Raw genomic sequence first — 17063 nt, 5'->3', positions numbered from 1 at the left:
CTTTTTGGAGCCAGGACTAGCGGACGTAGTGATACTGCAGGTTTTTGACACTTCCGGGTTGGCTTCATTTTTCAGGGCCGGTTGCTACGTCCATCTTTTATACAGTCTATAATCCCACCACTCAGTCTTGAGTTACTACACCTACTGCGGCCTACAGTTTAGCAGCTTTATCTGTACAAATCCATGTTCCCTGGACACTAGAATGCCCTTGAGAATTGATTGTTTTTTGGTTTTTTTTTGCAAAAGCTATAAGAGCAGAGAATTTCAGAAGTGGTTCAATATCTCCTTCATTTAAGGCCATATTGATGTCCTAACCCCTCCCTTGACAGACCATATCCAAAGACCGTAAAGGAGATCTACTCTGTCTGTACACTGACCTGATTCAGACTGAACAGCTACAAAGTCCGTCATCATTTTTTCAGGCAGATTACAATCTCAATTATGACCACAAAAAGTTGGTGAAGCAGTGAAGTCCAGCATCATGCTTCAGCAATAATCAAATAACTCTGAGATGAACTCTTGGCAATGCGTGCTCCTCGTCGTCCCATAAACAGAAAAAGAGAGCCAGACAAATAAAACATTCTGCCCGGATGGGAAACAGACAGTCACCCGGTCTGCTGTAAACACAAATCTGTATATGCAGAATGTATACGTGCGTGCATGTGGGTCAGTGTACAGATCCCTGACAATGTGTTTGTCCTCGCACATATTTGACTGTGTGCTCTGTCTGTCAGTGCTTCCAGTTTGTATTCATGTGCAATGGCTTCTCTTCAAACCCCAAACAGCAGCAGGGGTCGAGCCTCTGGTGGAAGGCTGTTTCTTTTGTCTGTCCCGCTGAAACGGAGCCCATTGGCAGTCAAAATGTAAAACGCCAAAAGCTGTCTGGAGGCTGGATCTTTGAACTACAGTTCTGCCTGCACCACCTCTTCTGCTCAGGCTGACGAAGAAAGGTTTACTGGGTTTTCGGTTGCTTTAAAGCTACATTCTGCTTGAGATTGAAACATCTTTCCGGCATTCACAGGCTGTTGATCAGTCAGCTCTGTCCCCACAAGTACCTACATGACTAATCTAAATTCTCAATTGCATCGTAAAAGAAACATGATTTTGTTTTTAAAAGAACAGATATTTTTTTCTCCTGTGATGTCAAAGGAAAGGCGTCCGGTTTAAAAGAACCACAACGTTCAGGATAGGAAGTGGGAGGGAATCACATGACAGAAGAGGGACCATCAATCTGAGCCTTAAGTTTAATTTTCTTCTGTTGTTTAGTTTCAGTTCACACTCGCTTTCTGGTTAGGTTTAGAAAACGATGTGGTCAGGTGGAAGAAAATATCACACTTGCTTCATCGATTAGGATTCTGCTGTGTGCCCCCAAAAGTGGCAAGTAGAAGTTGAAGGTCACATATTGTGCCCCTTCTCAGTAATGAAAGTCTCACATGTCCCCAGAATCCATGCATCCATTATCTATACACCGCTTAATCCTCACTAGGGTCATGGGGGGCTGGAGTCTATCCCAGCTGACTCAGGGTGAAGGCAGGAGACACCCTGGACAGGTCACCAGTCTATCACAGGGCTACACTTAGAGACAGACAACCAAGCACACTCACATTCACACCTACGGACAATTTAGAATCACCAATTAACCTCAACATGTTTTTGGACTGTGTGGGAGGAAGCCGGAGAACCCTGAGAAAACCGTTCAGGCAACAAATTACTTTAAAGTCAGAAAAAACATCATGGTTCTAGTTAAAATATGATGCTTTGACTATATACTCGAAGCCTCTCCTCCGTTTTCTGGGTTACCAGGGTAACCAGTCCGTCCCCATCTAATATAAAATTGGTTTCCTGAAAAGGAGCAACGGCAAAGCAACGAAACAAATGAGAGACGTATGTTAATAAAAAAACCTATTTGTAAAACATTCCAAACAAAGGTAATCCTGCGGTTTTTCTCAAAACATACCTGAGAGGTTGCATAGGAATGTCATTTTGTGGAGAAATAAACATGAATTATTTGCAGTTTCTCAACTTAAAGATGGTGAATAAAGGAGTGAGAGGAGTCTTTGTTCAACATCTCTACCCGGCCTCCACTGTGAGGTCAAGCAATAAAACCCGAAGGTGTTTCGCGCATTAGAGAAAGAGAGAGTATTTTATATTTTACTTTCAATCTAAGCTTTTGCCATCTTTACAGCAGATTCTGTGGCCTTAAGACTGTATGCTGACACAAAAATGAAAGGGATTTGAGAAACCACAAGGAGCTCAAAGAAGGTTTCTCAAAGAATCATTTCATATTGGCTGCTCAAAAGATCTCAATTGGCTGATTACTACAAAAGTCAGGCCCTGGAAGGATCAAAGAGCACCTTGAAGGTAGCCTCCAACGTACACACATTCACCAAGGATATCTTTAAAGGACTTTCACAAAGAAGGCAGAGGAGTAGAAACGGGCATCATCTGTAGCGACACTTGCTTTATAGTAGTGACATTGTCCTCAGAATCACAGTAAAGAGAATTAATCGACTATAACGTTCCTTTTGGGTGCAGAACAGTAGCACAGTTTTATCCAGAGTAAACTCCCATAGTGTTGTTTTGTATTATTTTTATTAATGCAATCCTCATTGTCTCATTATCCATGTGTTTACACTCCTCTTTACTGTCCTCCCTTCTTTGCTTTTCTTCTTTTACTCCCTTTGGTCTTTCAACATCTAGTGCCGTCATTGATCAGGCAGTTTTATTACTTGTAGCGTGCGGTGCTTCTCAGAAGGAGACGGCTTCACAGCATCTCTTGAGCTGCCCGCTGACCTCCGTGGTCGCTGCCGTTGCAATGTTTCTGTTTGCAGTCGAAGGACTTTTTTTCCCCAACTTTCTTTCTTCTTTGTGAATGTGAGTCTGGAACTCTCATGGTATGCACTGTCAGTGAAAGAGAGTTTTCTCTCAAGTCAATTAAATTAAACCGCTGATTCCCACTGCAGCACCCTGCATCAACTTCTGACACAAAACGATTTGCACCTTCAGCTGGATGTTGGTGGCCCCAAATCTCAAACAGTCATGGGAAATCAGAAGCTGTTTCCAACCCTGTGCGGTCAAGGTGCCCTCACCTAAGGCACTTAACCCCTGTTTTTCCTATGGAGCAGCTCAGTGGCCCTCATTAGTGTGTTTTGCCCTGGATTGCGCCTACGGGGCAGCGCTGCCTCTCGGAGTACTCATCCTTCTTCTTTCATTAAGAATGGCAGCCCTCGCTCTCAGCCATGACCTCAGCATGAGCCCTAAACAGCCTGGGGATTGAGGGACTACATTAAAGAGCCACATTGTATGAAAATCAATTAGAAGGCTCTGGAAACTTGCTACAATTGCATAAAGCGAGCACAAGTGAAATTCCCGCCGGGAAACGGATTGCGCACGTCCTTGTCACTTTACTGTTGAAGGTTTGACATCATTCTCATGTACAGTCATCATTTTGAAAGTAGATTTTTGGTTGATGATCATGAAGCATTCTCCTTCATCATCATTGCCTGCTGCTTGTGCTCACAGAAAGAAACTGAGCAGAAGCATGGGATGGACTTTTCATACTTAGCTTTGCTTCATCGGTTTGTTAAAGTGACGGCATTTTGTCATTCAGGCGTGAGTCACTTCTGTGTTTATGTTTTTCACCATACATGCTAGACTGGACAGAACCTTAAGTGATGCATAATGTTTAATAATGCACTATTAATCAAAAGACTTACCTAAAGACATGTGTAAAAGTACACAGTGTGACCTGGACTTAGATCCATGTTTGGGATAAATTATAGAAGTTAGTTAGATTGGCCCACGTGGTGCATAGATAAGCACACTTTGAAGAAACTTATATGGCTCTGGCTGACATATTTATATATATATATATAGTATATTTGAATATAAGGATGATAGCTAAGTTAATGATACCATCTGTTTAGACAATATTTGTCATTAGAAATGCACAAATTGGTCAAATTAAGGATCAGTGCTCTTTGAAGTAAAGCTGTAAAGATTCTAACCAAACATTTTGTTCTGTCAGTTAAATAAACACAGTCAGCTTTGTAAATGTATGTCACGCAGATTTTAGCAAATGATTTGGAAGACTTGCATGGCTTTATCTTGTTTCATGCTAATGTTACGTTGGCAAAAAGAAAACAATGTGCACTGACATGCAATGACTGTACAACATGGCAGCACGGTTTGCTTATGGTTTGTTATAAAAGTCGAATATTTCAAATAATATGAGGTACATTAGGGAAATCCATCCATCCATCATCTATACACCACTTAATCCTCATTAGAGTCATGGGGGTCTGGAGTCTATCCCAGCTGACTCAGGGTGAAGGCAGGGGACACCCTGGACAGGTCACCAGTCTATCACAGGGCTACACTTAGAGACAGACAACCAAGCACACTCACATTCACACCTACGGACAATTTAGAATCACCAATTAACCTCAGCATGTTTTTGGACTTTGTGGGAGGAAGCTGGAGAACCCAGAGAGAACCCACGCTGCACGGGGAGAACATCCAAACTAAAGATTCCGGTGCCTCCACCGGGACGCGAACCAGCGACCTTCTTGTTGTGAGGCAACAGTGCTACCAACTGCGCCACCCTGCAGCCCATTAGGGAAATCAGAAAATGACTTTGCATGAAGCTCTATCTTCCTCTCCCTCTAAATCCATAAATCTTTGTTTGTGTGTCACTGGGATAGTATTTATCTCACTCTGGCAGATGAATTCTTAAACAGAGAAGAGGTTATGATTCCAAGTGATGCTCATGGAGGGAGATTACTGACAAATCCACTGCTGCATCTGCCAAGAGTTGTTTTAATCTTTAGTGCTTTTGTTTCCGTCGCACCGCAGTATGCAACTGTTCGTAACTGTTGTGTATTTGAAATATCTAGCAGAACATTTACACAATATCCAGGACATGTGCGTGCTGTGAGAAACACTTAATCTGAGCTTTACAATATATGGAGCTCCAGACTATCTCTTACATTATGCAGCGACTGACGGAGTGACGGTTTCATTAACTCATCGTCTCATCCTGCAGTTTTACATAAAGACAGACCGTCATGTTTGATGAAACCACAAACATAATGGCATTCTTAAACGGCCTGACAACCTGTAATTAGAGCTTGATGGCTTACAACTAACTACAGAGAATGGATGGACAGATGGATGGATAAGTTGAAAATGAATATACACTATCTCTTCTGACTAAATGAGGACAGTGACATACAGCTAGGGCTACTCCATTAAACTCTATAATGTGCTACACCATTTGTAAATGTACCGATTGTGTGCATTTTGGTCTATTTTCCAAAACTACTTTTAAATGGGTTTTTGACGATATGGAAACCTGATACTCAGCTGTGCGGGGCTCAGTATCAACTCTATAAACAAAAACAAAGAAGCTGTGAGAAACATGCTACCAATAAAAAAGAAAGGTGCAGGATCCAGAATAAAAACATTGAAGTGAGCAGAACACATGCACAGCATCTGAATCTACTCTGCTTTACATGCAGCATTACAAGCAGCTAAAAAAAGGGGGCATATGGATCGGTACTTTGCTTGCAAGAAACAAAAAGCACAATAACGAAAGAAGCAAACAAAAATAAGTGGGGAAGGAAGAAGGAGTCTATAGGAGGTGTGATATGATTCACAGGGGACAGGAGGAACTGGGGGGTAATGAGGCATGATTACCTCACTTAGAATTGGTAATGGAAGTTGTGTTGTGTCAGGATGTGGGAGGTTGTATGTATAGAGGAGCACAAAGCTCCTCTGGTAATTTAATGAAGAAACCATTTCCTCCTTTGCTGTTGCTGAGCTTTGCATCTTTGGTTTCTGTAATTTGGAGATTGTCTAGCGTTTGTGGCTCTGTGAGTATCAGCATTAAAAAAAACAACACATGTAAATGTAAGCAGCCTTTGGAATAGCTAATGGTCATGAGGCCATTACATATTTTCTCTGCCATGCTCCAGTGAGAGGTCACAGGGGTCCTCTCTGTATTCCTTAAGGGTGCTGCTCCCTATTGTTAAGTGGACACATCATTACTCAGTTGACAGTCTGATATTCTCCCAGCACCCAGATAGGGCGGTGTCGGCATCCTGCAGGGTTACACAACACTTTTTAAAAGTTCAGAAAATCACATTCAACCGATACCAGAGAAGTTTTTCATGAACTCTGACTTGCAGAAACTTTTAATACTGGAGGTTCTGTAGTTTTATTTACTTTTACTGAAATGTTTTTTTTCTTTTTAGATTTTACAAGAACTGCATAAGTTTAAAAACAGTGATAAGACAGGGGGACTTTTGCTTACACTTCTGCATTGCTGAGTTGAGGTGATGCTGAATCCTGGAGTCTGCAGGATAAGAATTGTAATGTGTGGCTTGTTTTTCTCACATCACAGGCTGACATCTTCAGCACACAGCCGATACCAACAATATTACGTGAGAAACAGAAATAATAAGCACGGAAACTTTCCAAACAAGCACCAGTTTATTCACTACCTGACTGGCCCAACACATTCTCAAGGGAAGGCAACATTTTGGTTTGGCATTGGTAAGCAACACCTTTTACAACCACAGCATGCTTGGTGAAGGCAATATGCATTTCAGTGAGAGGCTGTGAAACATAACGCTAAAACACTGCAACTTTCAGTCTTCAAACCCTGTTCTAGAGTGACAAAGCACATTTTCACATTTGCAAACTTTGTCAAACTATCGTCAGTGACAAATGCCATATTTTTACAGCTACACTCCGTCTACCAGGTGTAGTGTAGCCTATCTGTGAAGTTCAGGAACCAAACACATCTACTGGATGAGTTACAACAAGTGGCTGAAAACATGTTGCGTTCATTATAGCAATGTCCTTATAAGCCTCAGCAGCCTTCTTGGTAACCCCCTCTGTCAGTAATCTCAGACTAACCAGACCAGGCTCCAATCTGAATGAACAGGGAAAGACTCATAACTGCAGTTTCAATCTGATAAAAAAACAAGGAAGCATATATTGTTCAGGTTCTGTATTCAGACATGTAGAGTGTGGTTCTTATTACCTGACAGTTTCGGCGACAACGCTCGCCTTCTTCAGAGATGAGATTGACAGCGGGTGACGTGTCAGCCGGCAGATTTTGATAGCCGGCATCTGCGGCACGCCCTCAGAGCAGCCAGATCCGCCGGGCAAGCCACGCCCACACCAAAATGGTGTGTCGTGGCGAGCCCAACTGACCCGACCGCCTCGCCAGGCGCGCCGCACTCCCCCGCCGGTTCCTTTTTCTGGAGCAGGGAGTCCCAAGTGTGTGAGAGCATGAAGCCCCCTTCGTCCCTGTTCATGGTCCTCTCATGGTCCTCCTCTTATTTCAATTGCCTCTCTGATCCATCGTTTATGTCTGTCCTGTTCAATCCCGATTATGCTTGCCCCGTCCCAGTCCATGATGTGAATGTTTGTTTTACAGTGGTCCGATATTGCAGATTTGAGTTGTTCTTGTAGTGCTGTTTCTTTTTGTGCTCTTGTGAGTCACTCACAGGTAATAAGAACCACATTCTACGTGTCTGAATAGAGAACCTGAACATTATATTATCACGAAGAAGACATGATGAACGTTTTCGAGCAAACAAGGAAGCAGTTTAAAATGTTTGATGCACACAGTTTTCAGACTATGCGCTTCTTTCCAGGTTTTGCTGATACAAAGCAGATGATCGGCTTTTTGGGGTGAGGGCCGCGTCCCAGCACGACGGAACCAAAGTGAACCGACTCTGATCAGTCAATGAATCGTCAATCAATAAATTAAGCACAAACTATTTCAGTAATCAATCAATCTGAAGTATGTGTTTCAGAACATAAAGCCAAACTTCTTATGTTTTACTATTTTCTGATGTCTTTCCTTCTCTGTAACCATCAACTGAATGTGTTTGGCTGTCAACAAAATAAATCTCAGGATTAGTGAAGCAGGAATTTTTTTTACATTTTTTTTTTACAATTTTTATGGATCATTGATATTTCAGATTAAAGAGCTATCAAGGAATAAATTGACAGGATAATAGTAATTGAAAATAGTCATTAGCTGCAGTCCTACTCGCTACTTTAATTCTAGTGGGTTTAAAAAGTCTGGGGCACAAACGGTTTGGATTGTGGGACATCTCAGCTTAATATTTGGGCAAGTTTTAGGATAAAAGTTAACAAGTATTCATAACATGTTTGGCATGAGTGACAGCCAGGTGTGCATGTTTAGATACACCTCAGCAGTAGGAATCACCAGCGCACACTAAACTCAAACCACGTCTGATGTCAGTTTTAGTGTTTGCAATTTTTACTTAAAATTGTATGAATTGGGGTGCCGCAATAGCTCACTAGGTTGAGCTGGCACTCCTCGTATCGGGCAAGAGTCCCGATGTGGAGGTCGTGAGTTCGAACCGAGCTCACGGCTGATTCCATTGGGCTGCAAGAAGGTTGTCGGTTCGCGTCCCGGTGGGGGCACCGGGATCTTTCTGCGTGGAGTTTGCATGTTCTCCCCGTGCAGCGTGAGTTCTCTCCTGGTACTCCGGCTTCCTCCCACACAGTCCAAAAACATGTTGAGGTTAATTGGTGATTCTAAATTGTCTGTAGGTGTGAATGTGAGTGTGCTTGGTTGTCTGTCTCTAAGTGTAGCTCTGTGATAGACTGGTGACCTGTCCAGGGTGTCTCCTGCCTTCTCCCTGAGTCAGCTGGGATAGACTCCAGCCCCCATGACCCTAGTGAGGATTAAGCGGTGTATAGATAATGGATGGATGGATTTCATAAATTCATTTATTTCTTCTTGTAGATCCAAAAATGTTGTCACTAGTTTCCAAACACCAAACAGCTGATGGTGGAAAGAGTTAGGAACAAACGGTAAATGGTCACCAGTGGCGGCAGAGCGACCACCGGGATCAACTTGGGCTTCAGAGTCCTGCCTTTAGGCATATAAACGGCTAAACCAATGACACTGCTACCAGTCGACAACTGACTCCACCATCTGAGCCACAGCTTCTTTACCTCAGCTACACAACTTTGTAATTTCTAATCATTCCTTCACGTCATTTTCCACTTTAATTTATTTCCCTGAACCTAAGCCACACCATTCCTTGCTTTAACCTAACCTACAACTAACCTTACCTTAACCTTAAACTGCTCTCTATCCTAAAATCTAAAGACTTACATAATGCACACCTCAAAGAAGGTCAAGTCAGTGTGATTCATGTTCCTGCAACCTGAGTTTTTCACTCTCTCGCAATCTGGGGAATATTTTAGAACAGAAAACACACATCTGCATCAGAGGTATGCTGTTTATTGCCTAATAAAAAATAGATAAATTTAATGGACACTATCTGGTCAGTGAAAAGCGAGGTTCTCTGTGGCCGTTGAATAAGGTCATAAAGCTAACTACAGCATGTGTTCACATGTACACGAGCCTAAATAAATAACTTTTATTGCATTCTTTCAGTTGACATTGTATCCCGGTGCTGTAAAGGTGAGGGAAATGTTTTTTCTCCTGTATGTTGAAATAAATTTCATCAGTCTGGCAGACGCAGTAAAAACAATTTATCCAGTCGACAACTTCATACGATCCACGTTATCAGTCTCAAAGTCCGGTCACTGCAGGTAATATTAAAGCTGTCAAAACCAAGGTCACTGCTAAAGATGAAATCAAAATGCAATGAAATCCAAGTTAAGCTTACAATAGATTCACTCGCTAATGTTCCAGCCCCAGACTAAACATAGGTGGTGGTAAGAGACAAGTGTGTTTGTACAGAAAACAACACTAATTTAGACCCACTGGATTAACGGAGACCCAGCATCCCTCCCTGCAATGCAGCAGAGAGGATTTCAGACAAGGTTTACGTTTTATATTTTGTCACACACAAACACAAAGCTGAGCACAACACCTGACAGAATGTGGGAAAAAAAAGAGAAAAAGGAAGATCCGTGCAGGTCCACAACCGGACCAGGAAGTCTCACCTGTCCAGGGCGATGCAGCACAGATGCAGTATAGACGCGGTGGTCAGCAGAACGTCCAGCGACGTCCGGACCAGACAGAAGGTCTCACCGTAGATCCAGTGCTGGTGGACGAGCTCGATGGCACCAAACGGCATCACGAGCACCGACACGAGCAAGTCGGCAAACGCTAGAGACACGATGAAGTAGTTGGTCTTGATTTTCCTGATGGAAGGAGATAAAAGGGAGGAAACAGTTAATCATTTGAATCAGTAATTGTTCATGTATACTACTGATGAATCAATTATAAATTGTCATTAATATAAAACATATATGGAGATCATCACATAGAATGAGACTGATGTACACGTAGCATGTTGCTCTCTTGATTTGAGGACATAAAAGGTTGAATTTGTACATTTTAATGTTGCATTACTTATTTTTGTTTCTCAGTGAGCGATTAGCAGTTTTGTGGAAAATCAATTACACTGCGGAGTGACAACAGCCAATAACAGCCAGACTGCTTCGGTAAAAACAAAAAAAAAGAGTGGTTTTATTTATACGATTTTAAGGGCTGTCGATCAGGAGAGCCATGGGAAAGCAATTATAGAAAGAAAAAAATACAACAACAAATTAACTCAGGAAGTTGTCCTTGTAATCATAAAAAACACAGACGGAGCGGCAGTTGTATTTTCCACCAAATAGTTTTTTCATGACTTGTAAAGGAAAGCCAAATGGACAAGTTTCAACTAAAACCTCCGACGTGAAGATAAATAAAGGCTTAGTTTACGAATAAACACTTTTGTCATTCAGGAAACTCGGTAATGAGCAGCGACGGAACGCTGGTAAATAAATCATCTCCAAATACGTGATTGGCACATTCCTCACATCATGTTTGCATAGTGTGTCTGTTTTTTTTAGAATAATGAATGCAGCTAACTTTACCTTAAGCCAGGAACAACTTGCACATTGCTTAGTAACCCTTTGACATTCTCATTTTTTTTCTTATAATCGCTTCATGTTTAGCCGTGAACCAAATCTGTACTATGGTTTCTTGATGGTGCATAAGGCAACAACAAAACAAAACAAAAAAAACCCAAAAACTTTAAAAGCCAAAAAAGATGTTGACCACTGAATGTAAAAATGACAAACAACCACATTTTAGATGATAGCGTGCTTCCAACTTTGCAGCAACAGTTCAGTAGAAGCAGAGCCGGCCCTAGGCATAGGCAGTATAGGCAAATGCTAAGGGCGCCGACATCCACGGGGGCACCACAAGCTAGCCAGGCTAACTGACATGTATTAGGGCAAGTATTTATCAGCAAGCGCCGATGCGGTTTCTCTACCTTTAGCAGCAAAGACGTTAGCGTCTTTGCTGCTAACGTTAGCAGCGAAGACGTTAGCGAAGACGTTAGCGTCTTAGCTGCTAACGTTTGCAGTAAAGACGTTACGTTAGCGTTTTAGCTGCGAACGTTAGCAGCGAAGACGTTAGCGAAAACGTTAGCGTCTCAGCTGCTAACGTTTGCAGTAAAGACGTTACGTTAGCGTTTTAGCTGCGAACGTTAGCAGCGAAGACGTTAGCGAAAACGTTAGCGTCTTAGCTGCTAACGTTAGCAGTAAAGACGTTAGCTGCTAACGTTAGCAGCTAAGACGTTAGCGAACCGTCTTTGCTAACGTCTGAAGACGACGGTAGAGGACCTGCATCGGTGCTTGTGGTTAAATGTTTGCCTGAATACACGTCAGTTAGCCAGGGAGTGTCTCAAAGACTTGTTTCTTCGGTTTCATTTAGTGTGTTGTTTATACTTAAATAAAGCTTGAATACATGCATACAGTTTGTGTTACTGTTTGAAAATTAGGAGTGAAATTCACTGTGATGCTAGGGGCGCAAACTACAATCTTGCCTGGGGCACCACATTGGTCAGGGCCGGCCTTGTGTAGAAGCCCCTTCCTGGGATAGACCAGAAGAGCAAACCCGACCTTATCACCCGGCATCAGTGTTGGACTGCAGCACTGCTCCTGTGACCAAATAGCAGCTAATCCCTGCAACCAGGTTTCAAAATCCTGTAGAAAGCCACAAGAGTCGCAGCAGCAGCAGCAACAGCATATAAATGCTTGAAGTTTTGGAAGCACACAGGTTATATGCTTTAAAACTTTGAAGCGCCCCATAAGGAAAGTCAGTGGCATTATCATCGAGACATTAAGATGCACTTGTATTGGTTCCATTTACTGAGAACACCGTAGATTCCAGGGACACGGAGCAATAACTGTGAAATAGAGGACGAAGGGGAAACATAAATCTTTCCACTCAGCGACGTGAAAATCCTGAGAAAAGTCACATCACTTCCAAAACACACAAAAACTTTACAGAAGGTGAAACCACAGGGAGGGAGGAAGATTAAGGTGGATTCATTCTGCAAATAGGTAAAACATGAGGATATAACGGAGACTCTGGGACTGAATCCACCTTGATTGCTGTGACTAACAGCCTGCAGAGTCTCCATCTACTTCTCAGTGACAAAAGGTGATTTTCTTTATCTCAGCAATACAGCTGTCACAGACCAGGGCCGTGCCGGTCCTACAGAGTATGAGAGATTAAAAAAAAGACAAACCTGACGATAAAATGGACCCCGGGACATATTTTACTTTCACCTACTGCATCGTTCTTTGTAGCACGGCTCGCAGTGATGAATGAATTCTGAGTTAGAGAGGTGAACTGTTCACAGTATTCTTCATGTATATTTCAGTATAGCCTTTTTGCAATACAAATAGCAGCTGTTCCTTTATTAAATATATTTTATTGTGTAAGCTTTGCATTTAGGGAGCCACTGGAGGTTCATACAGCATGCACACTTGTTTAAATAAATTGGATATTTGGGGGAGAAATGAGCAATCTGTATTCCTGTTAAATACCAAAAACATAGGTTAGAAAATGAGATTACATGAAACCAAAAACCGAGTTGTATTTATCAGAATCAGAAACAGGTTTATTGTCAGGTATAGTCTACACCAGGGTTTCTCAACTGGTGGATCGTGACCCAAAAGTGGGTCGCGGACCTGTTCTGGGTGGGTCGCGGACAGCTGGTCAAAATCAAATAATATATAATGTGCGTCTCAGGTTGGATTTATTTTTTTGTTTTGAAAAAACTTTTATTTTGACAGGCATGGTGACCATAGTTTGTTTGACGTTCATTTTAAGTTTGTGTTGATGTTGGGATGCAAGATGGCAAAGCGCAAATATGACCCGGAGTGTTGAAAATGTTGACTTTCATACTAGGGCTGGACCCGAGTAGCCAACTATTCATTCGCTGTGCTGGAATCGGGAAATCATATATTCCTCCCACCTAACAGGTTGGACACTGAGCATGATCTGAGAGCAGCTCTGTCTACTGTCACCCCAGACTCTGAAACTCTAATCAGGAGTAGAGCACGTGTTCGACTGTCTCGTTAACTTCAACAAATGACCTGATTGGGCCAAAAGTTTATTTTTTGAGTAGTTTTGATATTTATTTTATTCACTTTTGCACATGCAGTTGTCATGGTCCTCCTTAGTTTCTGATTAATTTAAAAAATGGAGTGAAAACATGTTGTTTTGTGGCCTTTTTTATTTTGTGCAGTTTTGTACATGCAGTGGTCCAGTTACTATGCATGTTTATATGTTCTGAAATACACGTTGCACAGGAAAGTATATTGAATATTGAATTCTTTTAAAAAAATTGGGTCGCGACTCAATGACCATGGGAACATGTGGGTCCCAGGGTGAGACCAGTTGAGAACCCCTGGTCTACACAATACGAGGGGAAAAAATGGTTGATGGTCCTGTTTTTTGTTTTTTGTTTCCGTAGGAGGCTAGCACTGTCATTAAAATGGCTAAGTCGCTGAAAGCAGTCCTGCCCCAACACACGGTTTAAATCTCTTTAAACCTGAACTCGTCAGCACGTAGGTTCCTGTGTGATGTTTCCTGTCGCGAAGGGGGATTCTGAAACACAGGAGGAGAGAGCAGAATGGACTGCAGACGAGCCTGAGTCAGAATGCATCTCAACATTTTTCATTATTATCTTCTTCCTTATCGTTTTGTGAATTGTGAATTGCAAGAATGAAGCAGTTTTGCTCTGCGTGCCGACATTTTTAGCAGCATCTTGTGTTGTTCTTTTTTCATTGTGAGGTTACTACAACCTCCAAACAAGGTTAGATCTGATAGATTACGCTGCCTGGACACACAGACTGCCAGCGCACACAGGAATACACACTCTCTCTCGCTCTGTCTTGCCTGTACACAGTCAAACACACACACACTGAGATGTTTCCTGTGCAGCGTTGTGCTTGACAAAGCCCAGAACTGCTGACACAAAGTGACAGGATGCCACTCCGTCAGCCAGCAGTAAAGTCTGGGGATTAACAAGGAGGCTGTATTTATAACCTCCATCATAAATCAGTTTGAGTAATTGACTATCGGCAGCACTGGATCTGCAGCCTGTTCTAAAATGCCGGTTGATAGGAACGTCAAACGTGTCAGTCTGACGGACAACAAGCCACTCAGTCAGCGGACCGGTTCACGCATCTATCAGTCAAACTGTCAAATTATAAAGAAATCCTGTCAGTTAGATGCTGTAATACAGAATTATGTAGTTTGGACTCAACCACAGCAAACCAGTAGAAGAAAGTCGGTCAGTCACCCAGCCTGCTCTGCACACTCTCTGCACTGTGGATGGTCGGCCGTCTATAAATAGCCTCCGTAAGAGCGGACAGCTCTGAGGGTTTTCCATCTGCCTGTCTCTAACCCAAACAGTCCTTTAAAACAGGCTGTTAGCGCTGGAACCAAGCAGCTGTCTGCAGCCTCGGCCACGTAAATCCTGTCGGACACACACACATATACACACACACGTGTGAAACGCGTAAATGCACGTTATCACAATGTATATGCACACACACACACATACGTATGAGCACTTTTACACACACATACTGTGCACTGTGCAGTTACACGCTCGCAAAGTCATGCTGGCTGTAATTCAGAACAGTTTAGAAACCATTAACAAGTCCTGAGGGGGAGGCGTCGTGTTTAGTTAGGATGACATATCGTGTTTAACTTCAGGTGCTATGAATAAATAAACTTTATTAGAAGGGATTGTGTTCCGATGTGTGAGGCTGGGATGATTTACAGATGCACAGGCTGGTGTCTAGTGTTTAATGTATAAGCAAGGAATGTGGACGAGAGTGGGTTTAAACAGAAAGTACAGGAAAAATAAAGGAAAATTCATTTCTTTATGAAATATGTGCTTTGATTAAAGCTAAAGCAACGACGAGGCCAGGTATAGAAATACTGAAACGCTGTCATATTGGTCACAATCCTGTCCAGTCAAACTATTCATACATTTTAATGGTTTATTTTGCTGGTTGTTTGTTGCTGGTTAAAACAAGTAAATGACCAACTGGTACAACAACAAGACAAATCCAATGTCAGTCATAATGGAAATGCTTATTTTCCTTGAAAGACAATATAAGTTGTTTTCTTTTTTTATTATTTTAATTTAATTTAATTTAATTTAATTCTATTTACTCTTTTTTTTCTTCCCTAAATTATTATTCCAGCTATGATATTAATCACATGGCTGATTCCAGTACGGCCTAACTAGAATTTAAATAGTTGTTTGATTTTTTAAAAAAGCAGGAAAAAATGAAAGTCACAGTTACACAGTCTTAATTTAAGAAAATTAGACAAACGACATTTTAAGGATAACAAATGTCATTAAAACAGGTTTAAAGATTTCATTTGCTGACTTCTAATAGGATAATAAAAAACAGGGATTATTACATCGAGTACAAACAAATATAAATAATTCCAAGCAAAATGGGATTAAAAAGACAAAAAACAAAACAGTCTATAAGTAAATCCCATTTAAATATATTGTGAATTAACGAACAAACAAATAAATAAAAACATGCAATGATGTGTATATGTAAATTTCAATATTCTTGCTTCAATTCATAATTCCAGTTTTTAAAGTGACATAAAGAACGAATTGACAAATTAATTTTTTTAATCATTTCAAAGACATTTTTCTGATCTATTTTCATTTCTCACTTTCCCTTTTTCCATTTAGCGTTTCTGTTTGTTCTGCTCTTTAGCTTCTCAAGTACCATCACTCAAGACAAATGCTTCCTATTAATCAAAAAAATAAAAATCAACATCATTTAGCAGCTTCCTCCATATAATATCAGGAAAAATATTAAAGATCGTTCACTGAAGTCCTGATTATTTTTAAGAATCAAAATTCCTGACATCAACTAACAACAGTGTGGCTGCTTGTAGAGCTGCTCAGTGTCCACGATAAACAGTACGCAGACTCTGTGTGTGTGTGTGTGTGTGTGTGTGTGTGTGTGTGTGTGTGTCTCTTGTCACACTCTTGACTTGACACATTGAGAGAAACAAGCGGTGGATGGTAACAATGGCTGTGCCTGTGTGCTGGTTATTGATGAGCGCTTGAACACCGTCTGAGTCACCTTCTGCTGGTGTCGACTCCCAGCGGAAGACTCTGTGTGTGTTTATGTGTGTTAACGGCGGAGAACTGAGTTGTCGAGCAGCTTCCCGCTCTGACAGGCAGGACAGACTTTACCGGCTGACCATGATTTCTACCTGAAACTTTAACTTTTCTGCTACTGAAATGTCATGGCGTTAAAGGCTACTATTTCATTACACGAGGTGCCTATCGATGCTCCGCTGCACGTGAGAAGTGATTCAAAGGGTAATTACTGAGCTAAAAGCAGCTACACGATCAAGACACGACCGAAGTTTGCAAACTACACTGTAAAAAATGCATTGCTCATTTATTTAGGATTGGTTTAGTTTTTGGTGAAGGAGGATTCAGCAAAGGCTGAATTTCACTGTACAGTGTAACTCTGGTTTTCTGGGGTCTCAGAGGCTCAAAGGAAGAGAGAAGGTTAATGCAGAGTTCAGACTGGGAGAAATTTAGAGATGTAGAGTGAAAGAAACGGTGATCCTGAGAGCAGCAGGTCAGTTTAGGTCCTCGGCACCCAGAGAGCCTTAATCATGACGCTAACGTCCAGGGTGATCGCTCAGCATCATCTGTGACCATAGACTGTATAAAAGATGGACGTAG

At 41.7% G+C, this 17063-nt stretch overlaps 1 protein-coding gene across 1 annotated transcript in view; it reads right to left on the bottom strand.

Annotated features, from left to right (window-relative positions):
* The window catches only part of htr4 (5-hydroxytryptamine receptor 4), a 107628-nt gene that overhangs the window by 86149 nt on the left and 4416 nt on the right, over positions 1 to 17063 (bottom strand). The window contains exon 3 of the mRNA XM_008277043.1: positions 9970 to 10170. Coding sequence (XP_008275265.1) covers positions 9970 to 10170 — 201 coding nt within the window. The remainder of the gene's footprint in view (positions 1 to 9969; positions 10171 to 17063) is intronic.

Source organism: Stegastes partitus, unplaced genomic scaffold (assembly GCF_000690725.1).
Source record: "Stegastes partitus isolate 25-593 unplaced genomic scaffold, Stegastes_partitus-1.0.2 Scaffold87, whole genome shotgun sequence".
Classification (NCBI taxonomy): domain Eukaryota; kingdom Metazoa; phylum Chordata; class Actinopteri; family Pomacentridae; genus Stegastes; species Stegastes partitus.
The sequence above is the reverse complement of the archived record's forward strand: the minus strand, read 5'-3'. Positions and strand labels throughout refer to the sequence as shown.